The 15756-nt window shown below is 43.4% G+C and overlaps 1 protein-coding gene across 1 annotated transcript in view; it reads left to right on the top strand.

Moving 5' to 3' along the window:
- LCP1 (lymphocyte cytosolic protein 1) overlaps window positions 1–10459 on the top strand; it is a 51771-nt gene extending 41312 nt beyond the window's left edge. Inside the window, exons 14-16 of the mRNA XM_014789989.2 lie at window positions 2879–3002; window positions 5766–5890; window positions 8629–10459. Coding sequence (XP_014645475.1) covers window positions 2879–3002; window positions 5766–5890; window positions 8629–8761 — 382 coding nt within the window. The 3' untranslated portion in view covers window positions 8762–10459. The remainder of the gene's footprint in view (window positions 1–2878; window positions 3003–5765; window positions 5891–8628) is intronic.
- The last annotated feature ends 5297 nt before the right edge of the window (window positions 10460–15756 follow it).

The following is a 15756-nucleotide window of genomic DNA, read 5'->3' as shown; positions in this document are numbered from 1 at the left end:
GTTTCCCTGTTCCTTAGTGGCTTTTTGTATTTTCATGGATAGACTTTTGTAAAAATGTGAGCTTCTCCTCTGTACCGTTTCCTTCCCTCGCTCAGGAAGCGGATCTAAAGCACTGCTTCTGTCCTCTTGAGAGTGACAGCTAAGCAGTCTGGGACTCCTGACAGAGGGAAGTGAGAATTCAGTCCTGAGCTGAGTGAAGCTGCTGGAAGAGTAAACTCACTGGGTTTCCTCAGCTTATATATAGACATGACCTGATGAAGCAAGTGCTAACCTACCATTCCCTAATGAGTTTACTAGGCAGAAATTCTTAAATGTTATGGTAAATGCTAATAACTTAATACACGTGCTAACTATCAGGAAACAAGAAGCCAGTTAGGCCATAAAACGTCATCTTTATGAACACGTCAAAACTAGGGCCTTTTTCCAGACTAGGATTATTTTGAAAATCTACCTGGGACTTATCCCATTTGTACTCATTATTCCTTAGCATTTTGGTCCCATCTCTGGGCCAGACTAAGCACTTCTCATCTTTACTTTCTCCTTACTTCCTGGGAGAAAGTCATTCTATTTATTTCACCCACCACTCTAGTCTTTCATTTACTAGAGCCCAGTATGTTCTAGGCACTCTGCTACCCCCTGAAAGCACTGTGATGAACAGGATACATGGACTCTGTCCGAGGGGACATGGTGGGCAGACAGAGACATGCACGTCAACTCCATCAGATGTTCTGGGAAACAGGTTGGAAGCAAGTGTAACAAGAATGACTAATACACTGCATGGGTTGGAAAAATGATGCTTGAGCTGGGAACTGTTCAAGGGACTAGAAATTCACTAGCGGTGAAGGAGGTCCCAGGCAGAGCACAGCTGAGTCACGGAGGCAGGAGGCGGGAGGGTGCATGGTGTGGTCGGGAAGCTGTTGATGGTTCTGTGCAGTTGAAACATGAGTGTGTGTGTCTGTGAGGGGCACGGGGATGAGGCCAGGAAGAGGGGAGGGAAGGAGGAAAGCAGAGATGCACTGAAAACGGATGCCAGGGCCAAATTCTGAGGGGCCGTTCTGAGGAGTGTGACCTGTATTCTTTGGGGTCCTGAGGAGTCTCTTTAAATGACGTGACTAGAACTCTACTTTAGAAAGGTAACTGAAGAGGAGAGGCAGAATGAGGAGAAATCCGTGGATCTGAGGGAGTTTGGGGAGGTGTGATTGAGAGGACTTCAGTGCTGGATTGGTAAACATGATCTTGTTTTTGGAAGAAAGTTGCAGAAGCCATTTTCTTCCCATCTACAATGATGGAAAGGTGTGTAGGGGGAAGAGGGCGAATCTCCCTCTGCCCTTTCCCTTAAGGTTCTTATGGCTGGCCAAATAATCAACAAGACAGGTTAGCAGGAGAAAATAATACCAAGTTTAATAACATGTATACATGGGAGAAAGCAGGGACACTGCATTTCTCAACACAATAGCAGAAATTCTCGTCTTAAATACTATTTTCAGCCAATGACAAAGGAGGATTTTGGGGGTGGAGGGAGTCAGTTACAGGAGATTACCACTAAAGCACAGTAAACAAGAGTAAGGTTTATTATGCAGCCCCAAGGCCTCAACTTCCACATTGATAAGTCACTAGAAATGAGCTCATCCCCCTCTCTTCTCAAAACAGAGAGGGAGATACCTTTACAAATGGAGATTTCCCTTATAAATGTAAATGATTGTCTGGCAACTCGTCTGCAGGGTCATCCAGAGAATGTGGCCAGAGAGACAGAACTTCTGATAAGAGGGGCTTGTTGGTGCCTTTCCTATTGTAACATTTACCCTACGTTATCTTTACAGCCATCATGATAGATCTGTTCCAGGAAGGAGTTACTATGTCAAATTCTTTAGGCAGTTAGTGGGGGAGGTCAAATGTCCCTAGAGAAAACAACCAAGGTAAAGAGATAGATTTCAGGGTGGCCAAATCTTGACCTCCCACAGTGCTTTAACCTAGACAAAGCAGGGCTTCACTCCTATGTCAGGAATTAAACTTGAAAACCATGTGGGAAATCACGGGAGAATTGTGTTTTTCAAAGAAGCCGTAACTGGAGGAGAACACTTGATGGATCATGTAAGCAAAAGCCTGCTGGTGACCTCATTTAGGAGGCCCGTCCAGGCGAGGCTCAACGGCAGGATACTTGAATTTCAGTTTGAACAGCGCACGCTGAAACCCCAGCCCCGAAGGTCTTTCAGGGGTAATTTGACCCCCTCCTGCAGGCCCCAGCTTGAGGCCAACAAACCTGTGCTACTGCCTGGCTTTCTCCGTGTAGTTCTCCTTTCGGAGGGAGTAGCCGTAGGGAATGGTGAGTCTTTTCTGCTCCATGGAATTTTAAGAACCTGAAGCATCTTCTTAATAAATGTTTCCCAATAATACTCATTACAGTGTGTATTTAAGGGGATCCTTACCCTCAGACTAGAGATTAACTTTGGTCGGTGTATTCCTAGTATTTCTACGTCTGTGATATAAGGGAACTCTTGTCTATTTTTCCTTTATTATGTGGGCTACTTGGGCTTTTCTAACATTGAATTGTTCCTTGTTTTTAATGGTTCCTTTAAGAAAAGAGTCATCTTTTGCTTCCTTTTCTTTTCCTTCTGCTTTCTCCTCCTACCCAGAGCCATGACAGTGCTTAGAAAGAGCTGTTTGCTCTGCATCTCACTCTAACAACCATGAACTTGCATTTTAAGTTATTCTAAAAGAAACTGATGTTATTATAGGTCTCTTTTCCAGCAAATGTAATGGTATCCAACCTATCTTCTGTGACATACCTAGAAAGAAAAGAACATTTCTACCCGCTACTCTCTGTGATGTTGAATTCTTTAGCAACTCTTCTCCAGAAATCATTCTTGATTTTGTTCAGGTACACACTGAATATTCTGGAAGAAATTGGAGGTGGGCAGAAAGTCAATGATGATATTATTGTCAACTGGGTGAATGAAACATTGAAGGAAGCGGAGAAAAGTTCATCCATCTCTAGTTTCAAGGTAAAATTGTTAATCTACTGCTCACGGCCACCTGAGCTCTATGCTTATCTTTATTGTTTTCGCTCTATTTTAAAGTGACCTTCAGTGTGAGGTATTGAAGGCTCCCCCTCCAATTCTGATTTTGCTTGAATGACCCATTATTGTTTTGATGTTCATAGGCCATTTCATTGACAAATTTCTTGTCACTTTCTCCCATAATAATTAATTTTTAAAAACCCGTCATTTTTTACACATCATTTTAGGCATTGTTCTTTCAAAGTAACATAAAATATGATAATATTTTTTAAATGTGCAGAGCTCCATGATTCAGGTTGTTAACATAGTAATAGTGAAATCGAAAATGCTAAAAGATCTCCCACATGATGTTTTTTGAGAAAAAGCAGTTGTGTACTTGTATCCTAATCCCATTTTTATTAATAACAGCATTATATTTTATTAAATTTCTTAACTCATGTTTCATACATTAGTTGGATCCTTCCTCAAGGGACCTGGCTGCTTGATCCATATTATAATGTCTGTGCTGTCTTAACTACATTTTTCTGGTTTAAAGGTCAAGATTGGGGGGAGGGGTCCCTTCAGAGTTGTATTAACAGGGTCGGTGAGGCAGTTCATCATGATATCCATCTTCTGCTTCAAAATCAAGAAAAAAAATTAAATCTCTCCCCACCAGAAAGGGCAGAAGATATCTCTGGGTTGAGCTATACCAGGAGTGTCCGCTCCCTGTGGGCTCATCACAGATAACGGCCACCTCTGTCCCCCCTCCAGCTTACCATTCAGTCAGGAGAGCGGGGCAGAGGTGGGAGCGGAGGCTGGTGACAGACCTGAGTAAGTTCTTCCAGAAAGAAGTTTGGAAAGGCGGTGGAGAGGAGCAGAGGAGAAGGGTGCTCCCGATATGGAATGCGCTCTGAGTGCCAGGGGCTCCTTGTGTGATGTCTCATTCCCTCTTCACAGACATTGTGAGGACAGCTTTACTGTTGTCCTCATTTTATAGGTGAGGGAACTGGAGTTCAAGTAACCCCTGAGGTTGTAGCTAGTGATTGCAGGCAATGGTCCATCAGTGAGGGGAAAGCGCCTTTTACTCGCGAGGTGGGGTTGTAGAGCAGAGGGTATCCAGAGGTCCCTTAATCGTTACTATGAAGTGACCAGTTAAATAGCCCAGGAATGCGTCTCTGTAAAACAGCTGCTTCTGCAGCCCCTTACGTTCCCCTGCAGCTTCTGGAGTGTTCTTGTGGGGACTCACTCTTGGGAATGTTTGACAATTCTTTTGTTCCTTGTGATGCTATGGGCTAGTTTTCTCCTGCCTTCTCACTAAGTCATTACAGAAGTGATTAGGTAAAAAAGACCACAGAATGAAAATGTCAAATTAGCCCCACATTGCTTTTAAGTGAAACCCTTAAAAAATGAACATAACCCGCTCTTGATTAACCACTATGGAAATATTCCTTGTCCCCTCCTCATCTATGAAGGCTGTCCATTGCTGGCCCTTTCTCGGCCTGTAAACACCTCCACAAGATTGTGGGCAGAAAGTAGAAAGAAAGTGAAACTCAAATCTCTCCATTTTGCTTCCCTTGTGCTTCTTCACCAAAAAATGCTGTGGAGATAGAAGCTCAGGCTAATGGTGGAAATTAGATTGATTATATATATTGATTTTAATTTTGTGGTAGTTCTTATATTACCCAGGAGTAAATAAAAATGGGCCCATTGTATTTTTTAAAATATTATTCTACCTAAACAGAGGGCCAAATCTAGAGACCTAGCATCTTGCAGGGGTCCTGTGTCTTGCTTGTTGCTTAGAATTGATTCTGATTTGGACCCTCAAAGTATGAGGTGTTTGGACTTGACTGTGCTTGAATGGTGACACACAGTTGCCTCTCCACATCTGCACTCACCGGTCCCCAGGAGAGAGGAGGACAGACAGTGCAGAGTTTTGTGCGTTCACACTTTAGGAGCATTCACAGCTCTAGGTGTGACCATGAAAATATTTACAAATGCCAAAGAAAGAGCCCAGGATTTTAAGTCAGAATAGCTGGATCCAAATCCCAGCTCCACCACTTATCCGCAAGTCACTTCACCTCAGAAACTCCCTTGACTCACTGTAAATTAAGATTATATGCCTACATCTGGGGCTTGTGGCGACAAGTGAGATAACCTACTAAAAAGTGCTGAGCAAACTATGAGACACCAACAAATATTAGTGACTGTCATTGCATTTAATCACATAGTTGCTGTCACTGTCTCCCTGGACCTACACACATTTTTTTTCCCCTGAGGTCTCCAAGAAAGGAGCATCTACTGAAACTCCTGTCCATCTAAGCCCACATCACTATCCCTGCCCCTCACCTCTGGGATGTCCCCCCAAATGAAACAGGGTTTCTCCTAATGTCTTTAGCCTCTCCTTCCTGACAGTTTATTTTTCAAATCATCCCTTCCTCTGCTAATAATCAGTAGTTAAATTAAACATGTAATATTTCAACCTCTCTGCTTCTCTCTAGTTGCGCTAACTTCCTTCCATTCACTATTTGAAAAGGGATCCCTGCCTGTTGGCAGACAATGGGTTTCCTCCGCTTAGTGAGCCACTGGGAAGCTACTGATGCCCCCACAGAAACTACAGTTGATTAAAACACCAAGTGCGACACTGTGGCATTTCCCAGACCACGCTGTATATATTTCATATTTAAGAGGAAAAAACCACCCGCTTCCCTTGAGCCAAATAGAAGTAAGTTAGAGGCACATTGATAAAACTTACCCTTTCTCTCTGCGCAGGACCCGAAGATTAGTACAAGCCTGCCTGTTCTGGATCTCATCGATGCCATTCAGCCAGGTTCCATTAACTATGACCTTCTGAAGACAGAAAACCTGGATGATGAAGAGAAACTCAACAATGCAAAGTACGTAAATAAACTTGAGGTCAGGGAGAGCAGGACCGAACTGGCAACTGGATAGCTCTGAATGCTGTTGCTCGTGCCTTTCTGGAAACGCTGTAGTTTCACTGTTGATGCTTTTTCCTCTCATGGCTTATTGTGTCCCATCATTATTTTAGCTACTGTGCAAAAGTAGTTTAAGGCTCCTAGTGTTAGAGGGAGCAAGACAAAAAACAACAGCAATATTCTTCCAATTGATAAGCAAGCCTGTAGTTTCATAAAACCAATTTCCTAATCATGATCTATAGGAGACTTCCTAAATAAAGTTTATACATGACAGGCCCAAATATAAACACCCTATTTGTAAATATCCATAGATAGGAATGGGCAGTGGTGGGGTTCAAGACCAGAACCTTCACCAGCCTGAGAGCAGCTGCTGTTTGCTTTACCAGATAGAACAAGTGTCAGCAGACTACAGTCTGTGAGCCAAATTGGGCCTGTTGTCTAATTTTATAAATAAAGTTTTATTGGAACACAGCCATGCCCATTCATTTGTATATTTTCTATAGTTCCTTCCCTGCTACAATGGCAGAGTTCAGTAGTTGTGACAAAGCCCACAAAGTCTAAAATGTTTACTGTCTGGTCTTTTACAGAGAGTTTGCTGACCTCTCCTCTAGAGAGGTGCCTTTCTGAGAGCAGGTTGTACTACTTCCCTAGGGCTGCCATAACGAAATACCACAACCAAGGTGACAAAACAACAAAAATTTATTCTGTCACAGTTGTGTAGGCTAGAAGTTCAAGATCAAGTCGTCGGCAGGGTCAGTTCCTTCTGAAGGAATCTGTCCCACACCTCTCTCCTATCTTCTGGCAAAGACCAGCAATCCTTGGCTTAGAGATGCATCACTCCATTCTCTGCCCCCATCTTCACATGGCCTTCTTCCCTGTGTGTCTGGACTTTACATGGCTGTCTTCCCTCTGTGTGTGTCTGTGTCTCTTCTGCTCTTCTAAGAACACCAGTCAGACTGGAGTAGGGCCCCACACTACTCCAGCATGACCTCAACTTAACTAATTACATCTTAAACAACCCTATTTCCAAATAAAGTCACAATCTGAGGTACTACGGGATAGACCTTCCACATATCTCTTTGCGGGGGACACAATTCAACCCATGACACAGGTCCAGAGCTAACAGACGACTAGTGGCCAGCAGCCCTGCTACATATGTAACCCCAATGGTGCCCTTCCCTCTATTCCCAGTTTGGGAAAGTAGAGACCTGTGTACCTGGTCTGCTGATGTTTAGCACAATCTAATGCAGAGAAGATAAATAATTAAATGACAATTACAATAGAGTGTGATGAGTGGTACAGACGGGGGAATACAGCATGCTCTGGAGGGGACAGGAAGGGAACTGAAGCTCTACAGAGCAAATAACATCTCAGCTGAGATGGTTGGAAAGGACTAGTAAGAAGGAGCTAGACAGGTGATGGAGATAGGAAGAATACTCTGGGCAGAGCGAAGAACGTGCATCAAGACCAAGAAATTAAAAAAAAAAAAAAAAGCTTGAAAAGACCGTGAGCCTAGATGTTCAAGAGGGATATGATTAGGTTTAAGAAACTTGCCCAAGGTTTTATAATTATTAAATGGTTCATCTGAGATTCAAAGTCGGACTCTAGAGCCCTGGTTCCTAAACGCTATCCTGTAAGGGCAAGATACAAAATTACTTAGAAAAATGGGTAAAACGAATTACACAATATGCTAAAAACAGTTATGATGTGGTGGCAAGATTGTGCATGATTTTTTTGAAGCTCTTTTTTCTAATTTTTAAACAATTTTCCCTCTACATTTCATAATGGAAAAATAAATTTTATTTCGTTAATAATTTATATACAGGAAGTGGTTGACCAACAGACAAGGAGAAGGAATGGGGATTATTCCTGCTAGATGCTGTTAATTTAATTTGATCAATAAAGTAAAAGTAAAGTTATTTAAGGAGAGCAGAGAGAGTCATGGGGCCTTAGGTGGAAGGAGGGTCTCTGGAACAGTGACTGTGAGAGGTTACTAGATAATAAATGAGGTGGATAAAAGAACTGCTAGGGAGTATCATGGGCTTATTTGAAAATAGGTAACAACTCATCAAAATTATCTGCATGTAACTATAAATAGGGCAAAAATGTTCTGGTGCAGCTCTGATAATCTTATGTGAAAAATGTGTAATATAAAACTCTGCGTATTCTAGTATTATAGTAACATAAATAAATATATGTATATGTGGGCAAAGGTTGGAATGGAGCAAGGAATAAAAGAATTGATGTGTAAGGTCGAGGTATTACAGATACATCTCCCCTCTTTTCTTCCTTTTAAAAATATTTCTGCAGTCGAAATGTAGTCTGTAAACTTCTCCTAGCACACACTCTTGTTCAGTTCTATGACTTTTTCCGCTGCATCCAGCCTAAGAGAATACTCGTAGTGTAGTGTAGGCATCAAAAGTGGCAGGAGCTAGGAAGAACTCTAAGGACAAATAATAAATTTGGTAATTATCAGGAGGCTAGACAGCAACTCCTGATGGAGTCGGGAGCTTTGTCGAGCCAAGATTTGCCCAGAACAGTGGGGAATGCCAGTGACTGGTTCCAACCATGCCCAGGAGTGAGCTCTGCATGGTGTAGAGAATATAGTATATAGAATGACTATAACTATGGTCCTGAGGGGTCACCTTCATATTTTGCTGCTCATATTCTCCTCCTCCTCCTTCTTTTCTCCCTTTTAGGTATGCCATCTCTATGGCCCGAAAAATTGGAGCAAGAGTGTATGCCCTTCCAGAAGACCTGGTGGAAGTGAACCCGAAAATGGTCATGACAGTGTTTGCTTGCCTCATGGGGAAAGGCATGAAGAGGGTGTAAGGCCCAGTGGGGCGGGGCTGGAGGCAGCATGCTCATTCCTGGCTGCTCGGTACCACATGCTCCCGGGAAGCATGGGGACAGTTCAAGCCATTCCGAAGTTTTCAACTTGGTGACATTATACAAGATTCCGAAAAGTGTATATTTGTTCAGCCAAGTAGCCTCTCCTGTATTTAACAAAAAGTGCTTCATTCTTTGCAAGAGGCCCAATCTCGTACAAATATTTTTTTATCATTGAATTTATTGCTTTGAACATCTAGAGGAAAAAAGAACCTATTTTCCAGGCACCCTTCCTGCTTTTGCCATTAGTCAAGTATAGATCCTGCAGTGTTATTAATTTTAACATAGTTAAACTAGCTTAAAAGGTTTAACATAGTTAAACCTTTTTCTTCAAGGTGAAGACCAGGAGAGGGGAATCATCGAAGCAGTCCTAACGCTTGTTTCTGGAGGCCACCATTTGATCTGCTACAAGCCTCTCTTTCTGTCCCCCTTCTCCTCTACTCTGTCTCCCTGTGGCTTTGCTCCCCACCCTCTCAGAACTATGCCTTCTCTATGGCCCGCCTCTGCTGCCCATCCTCGTCTCTGGGCCCTTTAGATCGTCTGATAAATCAGTCAGTCTGTTGGGGTCCCAAGAGTCTCCGGTAACCTGCAGAAGTAAGACTCATTGTCAGAGCCTTTCCTCAGAGCTAGGGTCCCAAATGTCATCAGTCTTTATTTTTTTTCAGCCAATAGGAAGCCCTCTGTTTTTAACCCTAGGATTTGGGCTCAGACCAAACCTAACTTCTGGAATACTGTGCCTTCAGATATTCTTAGCTCTTGGCAGAAGGTTAGATCCAAAGAGGGTGTAATTGAGCAGTATACCACTAGGGGACAGCATGGAACCACTGCAAAGCATAGATGCTGTGGTGCTCCCTCTCCAAGTATTTAGCCCTGCATGTTAGATCTAGTTACTGTGGTATGGCTAAATATCTGGTAACTGGGAACAATCCTGCTCTGCTTGCATTTGCTCTTAGATCTTAGTGTATCTGATTGCTGCCGGGCCATATTTTCAATGATTGCTTTTTTGGTACTGTAGAACCTTTTGCCACTTGCAAGTTCCCAGGGGGCAATATGTGCCAATGAATAGCGCCCCCACCTCACCCCCATCCTACCTCCCAAACTCACATACAAGCGTACCTAGCCAGGTGTCAAGATGGATAAGAACTGGCTGAGTTGCTTTATGAAGAGCTAATTTACTGGATATTTAAAGAATTCCAAAACAAAACCAGAGGAACAGTGCGAATTTGAGCAACCCTAACAGATTATACAATTTCCCTTAAAACCTACCAAAGGCCAAAAAGCAACAGAGTATTGTGAACCAGCACTAGACTCCCCCTATCGCGCTGAAAGGGCTCGTCAGTGAGGTATCTTCTTTAGGGGGGGTATGTACTGGAATTAGCCATTTTTCCAAGCAATTGAAATGTATTGCCCTGGATCTGTTCCTTGGCAGTGGGCTCAGGAAGCCAATGTGTGGCTTCTCCTGGCCTATAACCTGTATTTCTGCTGCATCTGAATGCAAAGTGGTTGGCTTTGTCTTAATCTGCACTTAATGTATCCTCAGATGACTCTCCCCCATCTGCCTCCAGGAAGAATGTTACTGCCTTAATGGAAAATGAAGATAAAATAATGTTCAAGATCTCTCCAAATAAAATGTTCTCTATACTGGATGTCTTCTGAAGGTTTTATAAGAGTATACTATAACATTAATTCATTCAGCCAACATGCGTTGAGTGCCTGGTATGTGCTAGGCACTGTGCAAGGTGTTGGGAATATGCCTATAAATGAGCCAGGCATTGCGCTCTGCTGATTGGGAAAGACAGATGTTAAACAAGTAAACCAACAGGTGCAATAAGCGATTGATAAGGGCATGGTGAGACTGGAGCTTATAGCACAGGAAACGGTCTAAGAACAAAGATTTTAGCTGAAAACTGAAGAAGAAATGATAGTGAGTTAGACCAAGAGGAGGCTAAAATTAGAGACATATATTCTCAGAAACACTTTGAACCCAGAACAAAGCCAGATTTGGGGATTGGTGCAAAACGGCGTCGAGTGACTTGAGAAGGAGCCTTTTGGACTGGCAGTACGTGGGGTTTCCTCTCTAGCGTGGGTGGGCCTCACTTTGGCTGACTGGGAGTTGGCAGGGGCAGGGGGAGTGGCCTTGGGGGTATACTGAGGAATTCCGCTGCAGCCAGCTCCCTCTCAGGTAGGCTGCTGTGACAGAAGCATCTATTTGGCCTGGTCACGTCCTGACCTGCAGAGGCACCACACACCCACACGGCTGCTAGGAAGCTGGGCTTTTGTGCTTCCGCTGCGTGTCCCGGCCTCACCAACAGCAGCTTTTTGGAGATGGCTCTTTCCTGACCTGAACATTCCTGGGGCTTCTACACTTTGGAGGTAGCTGCCTTCCCCACATATGAAGAGGCTACAAATGTTAAGTGTTTTTTTGTGTGAGACTGCACTCATAGGTCTCTTGAACAGAAAAACTGAACAAGGTTACAGGAAAGCAGAATAAATACCATCAGGGGGAGAAAACGAAGACTCTCTTGGAGAAGAGACGGATAAAGGAATATGGCAGTCTAAGCAAGATAATTATTCTAAATTTAAAGCTTTATTGTTACATTTTAGTAGTCAATCCAAGTACGGCATCAGAAATTAAAATTGTACCAAAGGGTCTACAGAGGGAAGTTAGGCCACCTTCCCAGTCCGGTGTCTAGCAGTATGCTTTAAGCCAGCTCATATTGGCTCAAATTGGCTCCAATTTTGTGAGCCTTTGGTTAAACCAATGTTATCTTGAAATTGGCCATGATGGGGGTATTTACACCACAGAAATGATCAAACTCTGCAAATAGGGCTTTTTATCCCCAGAGAGCTAGTTTATCAACCCACCACTACCTCTGTCCCAATTCCCTAGTTCCCCTCCTAGTCGGCAATCACTGTTACCAATTTCTTTCGTATCCTTCTAGAAATATTCTATGCATGTATTACACACACACACATACCTTTTTTATTACAAATATTAGCATACCATAAACATCACTCTGTGACTCTTTTTTTTTTTTACTTAACACCATGTCTTGGAGATTGTTCCATATTGGTACATATAGACTTGCCTCCATCTTTCAACAGGTGCATGGTATGCTGTTGTATGGGTGTGCCAAATTATGTAACCAGTGGCCTATAAATAGATGTCTATCCATTTATCCAATCCTTTGCCACAGCAAATAAGGCCACAATGAATAATATTATTCTCGTGCACAGAATGTTCATTTTAATTTGATAGATTCTTATCAAGTTTCTGCTCTAGCAAAGGTATTGAACATTAGATAGCAGGACATAAATCCTCCTCTTAAGTTTGCTCAAATTATTTGACAAAGAACCCTGAGCTGAGATGGACCCTTGAGCCCATCCCAATTTCTCCATTTTATGTCTAAAGAAGCATGTTAATCCAGCAAGGAGATAATGTGCACACATGCACAAACACGCAAAATGTAATAAAAAGCACAATGTGATAAATGCTATAACAAATCTGTAAATAAAATATGGGAGCTCAGGGGAAAACGTAATTCTGAACGAAGGATTAGCAAAGGTTTGCGGAAGAGCTAAGCTCCGACTAACAAGAAGTGGGCAGGAGCCATGCCCTACACTTGTTGATGTCCTCTGCAGAGCCAAGCACTTTTCTAGACTTTTAATAAGAGCTCAGTAACTTTTTAAAATTAATTTTTCTTAGACATGAACAAATGTTTCCTGACTGTGGGAGATGCCAAACAGAACTCATTTTGGGAGAAGTTGTGAAATGGACTTACCTACAGAGTTTTTAGAGTGGAATGGATTCCTGTTTGTCTGGAACTTATGACATTAGAGCCTGTCTGATGCAATGCATGGATTAGAGGAGCTTTTAAAGTCTCCGCCAACCTGGTGACTTTATCCACCTACACACACACACACACACACACACACACACACACACACACACACACACACACACACACACACACACACCCTTTCTCTCTCTCTCGTCTGTCCCTGAGAGCACAGCTGTGGTCTCGATTGTAAAAACTACATAAACTCAGGCCATCTTACACCAGCCCATCTCAGACTGATGCTTAAGGCATGAGAGTCATTTCCACGTGTTCCCAGCGGCCCGGGTGGCTCCCAGGCCCACCTTCCTTGCAGTTACTGTACCTGTTGTCAAACAGCAGCTGCTGAGATACTGTCGACCTTTGTTCTCTGTCCACCCCAGTGGACCAGTACACTTAGATTAAATTCTGGCGGAGCTCTCTTAGTGAACTTGACATTGTCACATCCTTGCCAGCCTCATGATCCGGTAACCAGGGCTGATGCTCAAAACAAGTTAGCAGCATTGACTGATCTTCTTGTGAAATCTAGTCACTTTGACAGTTTCCTAATAAAATTCCAGTAATTAAACTCTCAGCTGCCAATGACTGCTCTTTACTCAGTGTCCTCTCTCCCTATTTCTGGAGGCCAGAATTTGCCAGGTGAGTCTGTGCATGGGTGACTGAAAAAAAAAGAAAAGAAATAAAATTGTGTAAATGTTTCTCATGTCTAAAGTCTACATATATTTAATAGCCCACCTTATGTCAGGCACAAAAACATAGATAATCTAATCAATGCCCACTATCTCACTGTTAACAACACAGGGACAGGCTGGCAAATGGAGGAATTTTTGTGTTATCTGGTATGTCAAAATTGGGGAGTTCCGATTAAAGTATTTTGGTTGATAGAGACTATCATACATCATTTTTGGAATAGCAACTTTTAGAGGATTAGAATGCATGCAAATATTTAATTCCAAAGTTGTGTGTTATCTAACGTAGAAGTTGATGATTCAGTAGGTATTTCTGGGCCCATTGTCTATACCATGGGCCCACCATTCTGAGTCCCAAATGTTCAAACCTCCTTGCTTTAAGTGTGGTGCTCAGGCCAGGGAAGCCCAGCAGCTGGTTAGAAATGCAGAATCTCAGCCCAAACCCAGACCTACTGAATCAGAATCTGCATTTTAATAAGATCTCCAGTTAATTCGTGTGCACATTAAAGTTTGAGAAACACTGTCCTAAAAGAAAAGAAGTCTTCTTAAAAGATCTACGGCTGACAGGCGGTTAAATTAACCAGCATTAACTGAAATTACACTTTCACAGCTACGCCGACTTAAGAGATTAAAATAACTTTCCACTTATGTTTTTCCATCATCAGTATTCATTTGAGGTTCCTAGAGTGGCTCCGCCCTCCATTTGGGTGCATCCCCCACCACCCAGCTCCCCCTCCATCCCTCTCTTCCCTATGGTACCCATTCCCCGGCACAGGCCCCAGAAGCTGCATCTTCCTGGCCCTTCTGGGTACATTTAAGGTGTCTTGTCACAGCCTTCTCTAGACGGCTGCCCAGGGCTGCCACCTCACTGCATCTGACCCAGTTGATGCCGCATCCCTAAGTCTTCCCTCCTGTCCCTTCACCACCGACATCAAACCTACTGGCTTTCCTCCCACCATCTCTGGAGCCATCTCTCTGTGACTTCCAGGGACAGCTAGGTAACTTAGTAAACCAAACCGTCCCAGAGGGAGGAGATCATGGCCCTCCAGTGACTACTCTCTTCTCCCCCAAAACATACACTTAACAATGACTTTTTGGTAGTAGAGCTTCATCACTGTTATCCTTGCCAATTCCCTAATGGCAAAGAGAGAGAGAAAAGGGCCTTCCAAATGAACAGCTATAATATGTGAAGGTCCAGAGGAGGGAAGAAGCTTGATATCTTTGAGGAACTGAAAAACTAGTGTGGCTGATGGGGAATGAGAACTGTTGTATCACGAGAAACAGATGGACTAGCGAAAGATTTAGGAGTGATTCTCAGACTTTAGGGTACTTAAGAATCACCTGAGGAGCTTGTTAAAACACAATTTCCCGGATCCCACCTTGAGATTCAGTGCCTGTAGAGCTGATGAGCCCAGAAGTCCACATTTTCCACAATACCCCAGGAGATTCTGTGACTCTCAGACCACCCTAGGAGAAGCACTGGTCCAGACCAGCTGACCTCTGCCCTGGCTACACATTGGAATCATCTCAGGAGCTTTAAAAAATGCTGATGCCTATGCCCCTCCCTTGGAGTTTCTGATATAGTTGATCTGATGTGCAACCCAGGGCAGCAGGATATTTAAAACATCCCCAAATCACTCTAACTAGCAGTCAAGTTTGAGAACTGCTGGTCTATAGCCTGGGGTCCTTTCCAAAGGGCTGGCCTGGGTGGATCATCTTAAAAAGCAGAGAGACCAGGGGCCGGCCAGGTGGGGCAAGCAGTTAAGTGCGCGCGCTCTGCTGCGGCAGCCCGGGGTTAGTCGGTTCAGATCCCGGTCGTGCACAGATGCACCGCTTGGCAAGCCATGCTGTGGCGGTGTCCCATATAAAGTAGAGGAAGATGGGCATGGATGTTAGCCCACGGCAAGTCTTCCTCAGCAAAAAAAAGAGGAGGATTGGCAGATGTTAGCTCAGGGCCAATCTTCCTCACAAAAAAAATAATAATAAAAAAAAAAGCAGAGAGACCAATAAAAGGGAGGGAGGATTTAGAAAGGGGATATGAAGGGACGGAAGTGTTCCGAGGACAAACCTTGCTTTCTTCACAATTTAACCATCTAGCCAACAAACATTTGCCTGTCTGGGTGCCAAGTAACCCTCTTGGTGCCACAAGTCTCAGGCTCGGTCCTGCTAGCCAAAGCAAATGAATCAGAACATGGGATAGAGTCTCTGTCTTCAAGCCTCAAATCCCCATCCTCAATAGCTTCCGAGATGGCATCATCTTTCCTCCCCCTTAGAAACACAGAGGGGCCAGATATGCCAAACCTTTGTGCAAATTATAGAATGCTTCACTCTCCATGAATAAACATGAGAGAGAACGTGTGGAAGGAAAAAACATTTATCAATTATGTGTCTTCAAAACCTCCCAAGATTATGC

This window comes from Ceratotherium simum, chromosome 10 (genome assembly GCF_057802395.1).
Source record: "Ceratotherium simum simum isolate JZ-2026a chromosome 10, ASM5780239v1, whole genome shotgun sequence".
Taxonomy (NCBI): Eukaryota; Metazoa; Chordata; class Mammalia; order Perissodactyla; family Rhinocerotidae; genus Ceratotherium; species Ceratotherium simum.
This window is presented reverse-complemented; position numbering and strand designations above follow the sequence as displayed.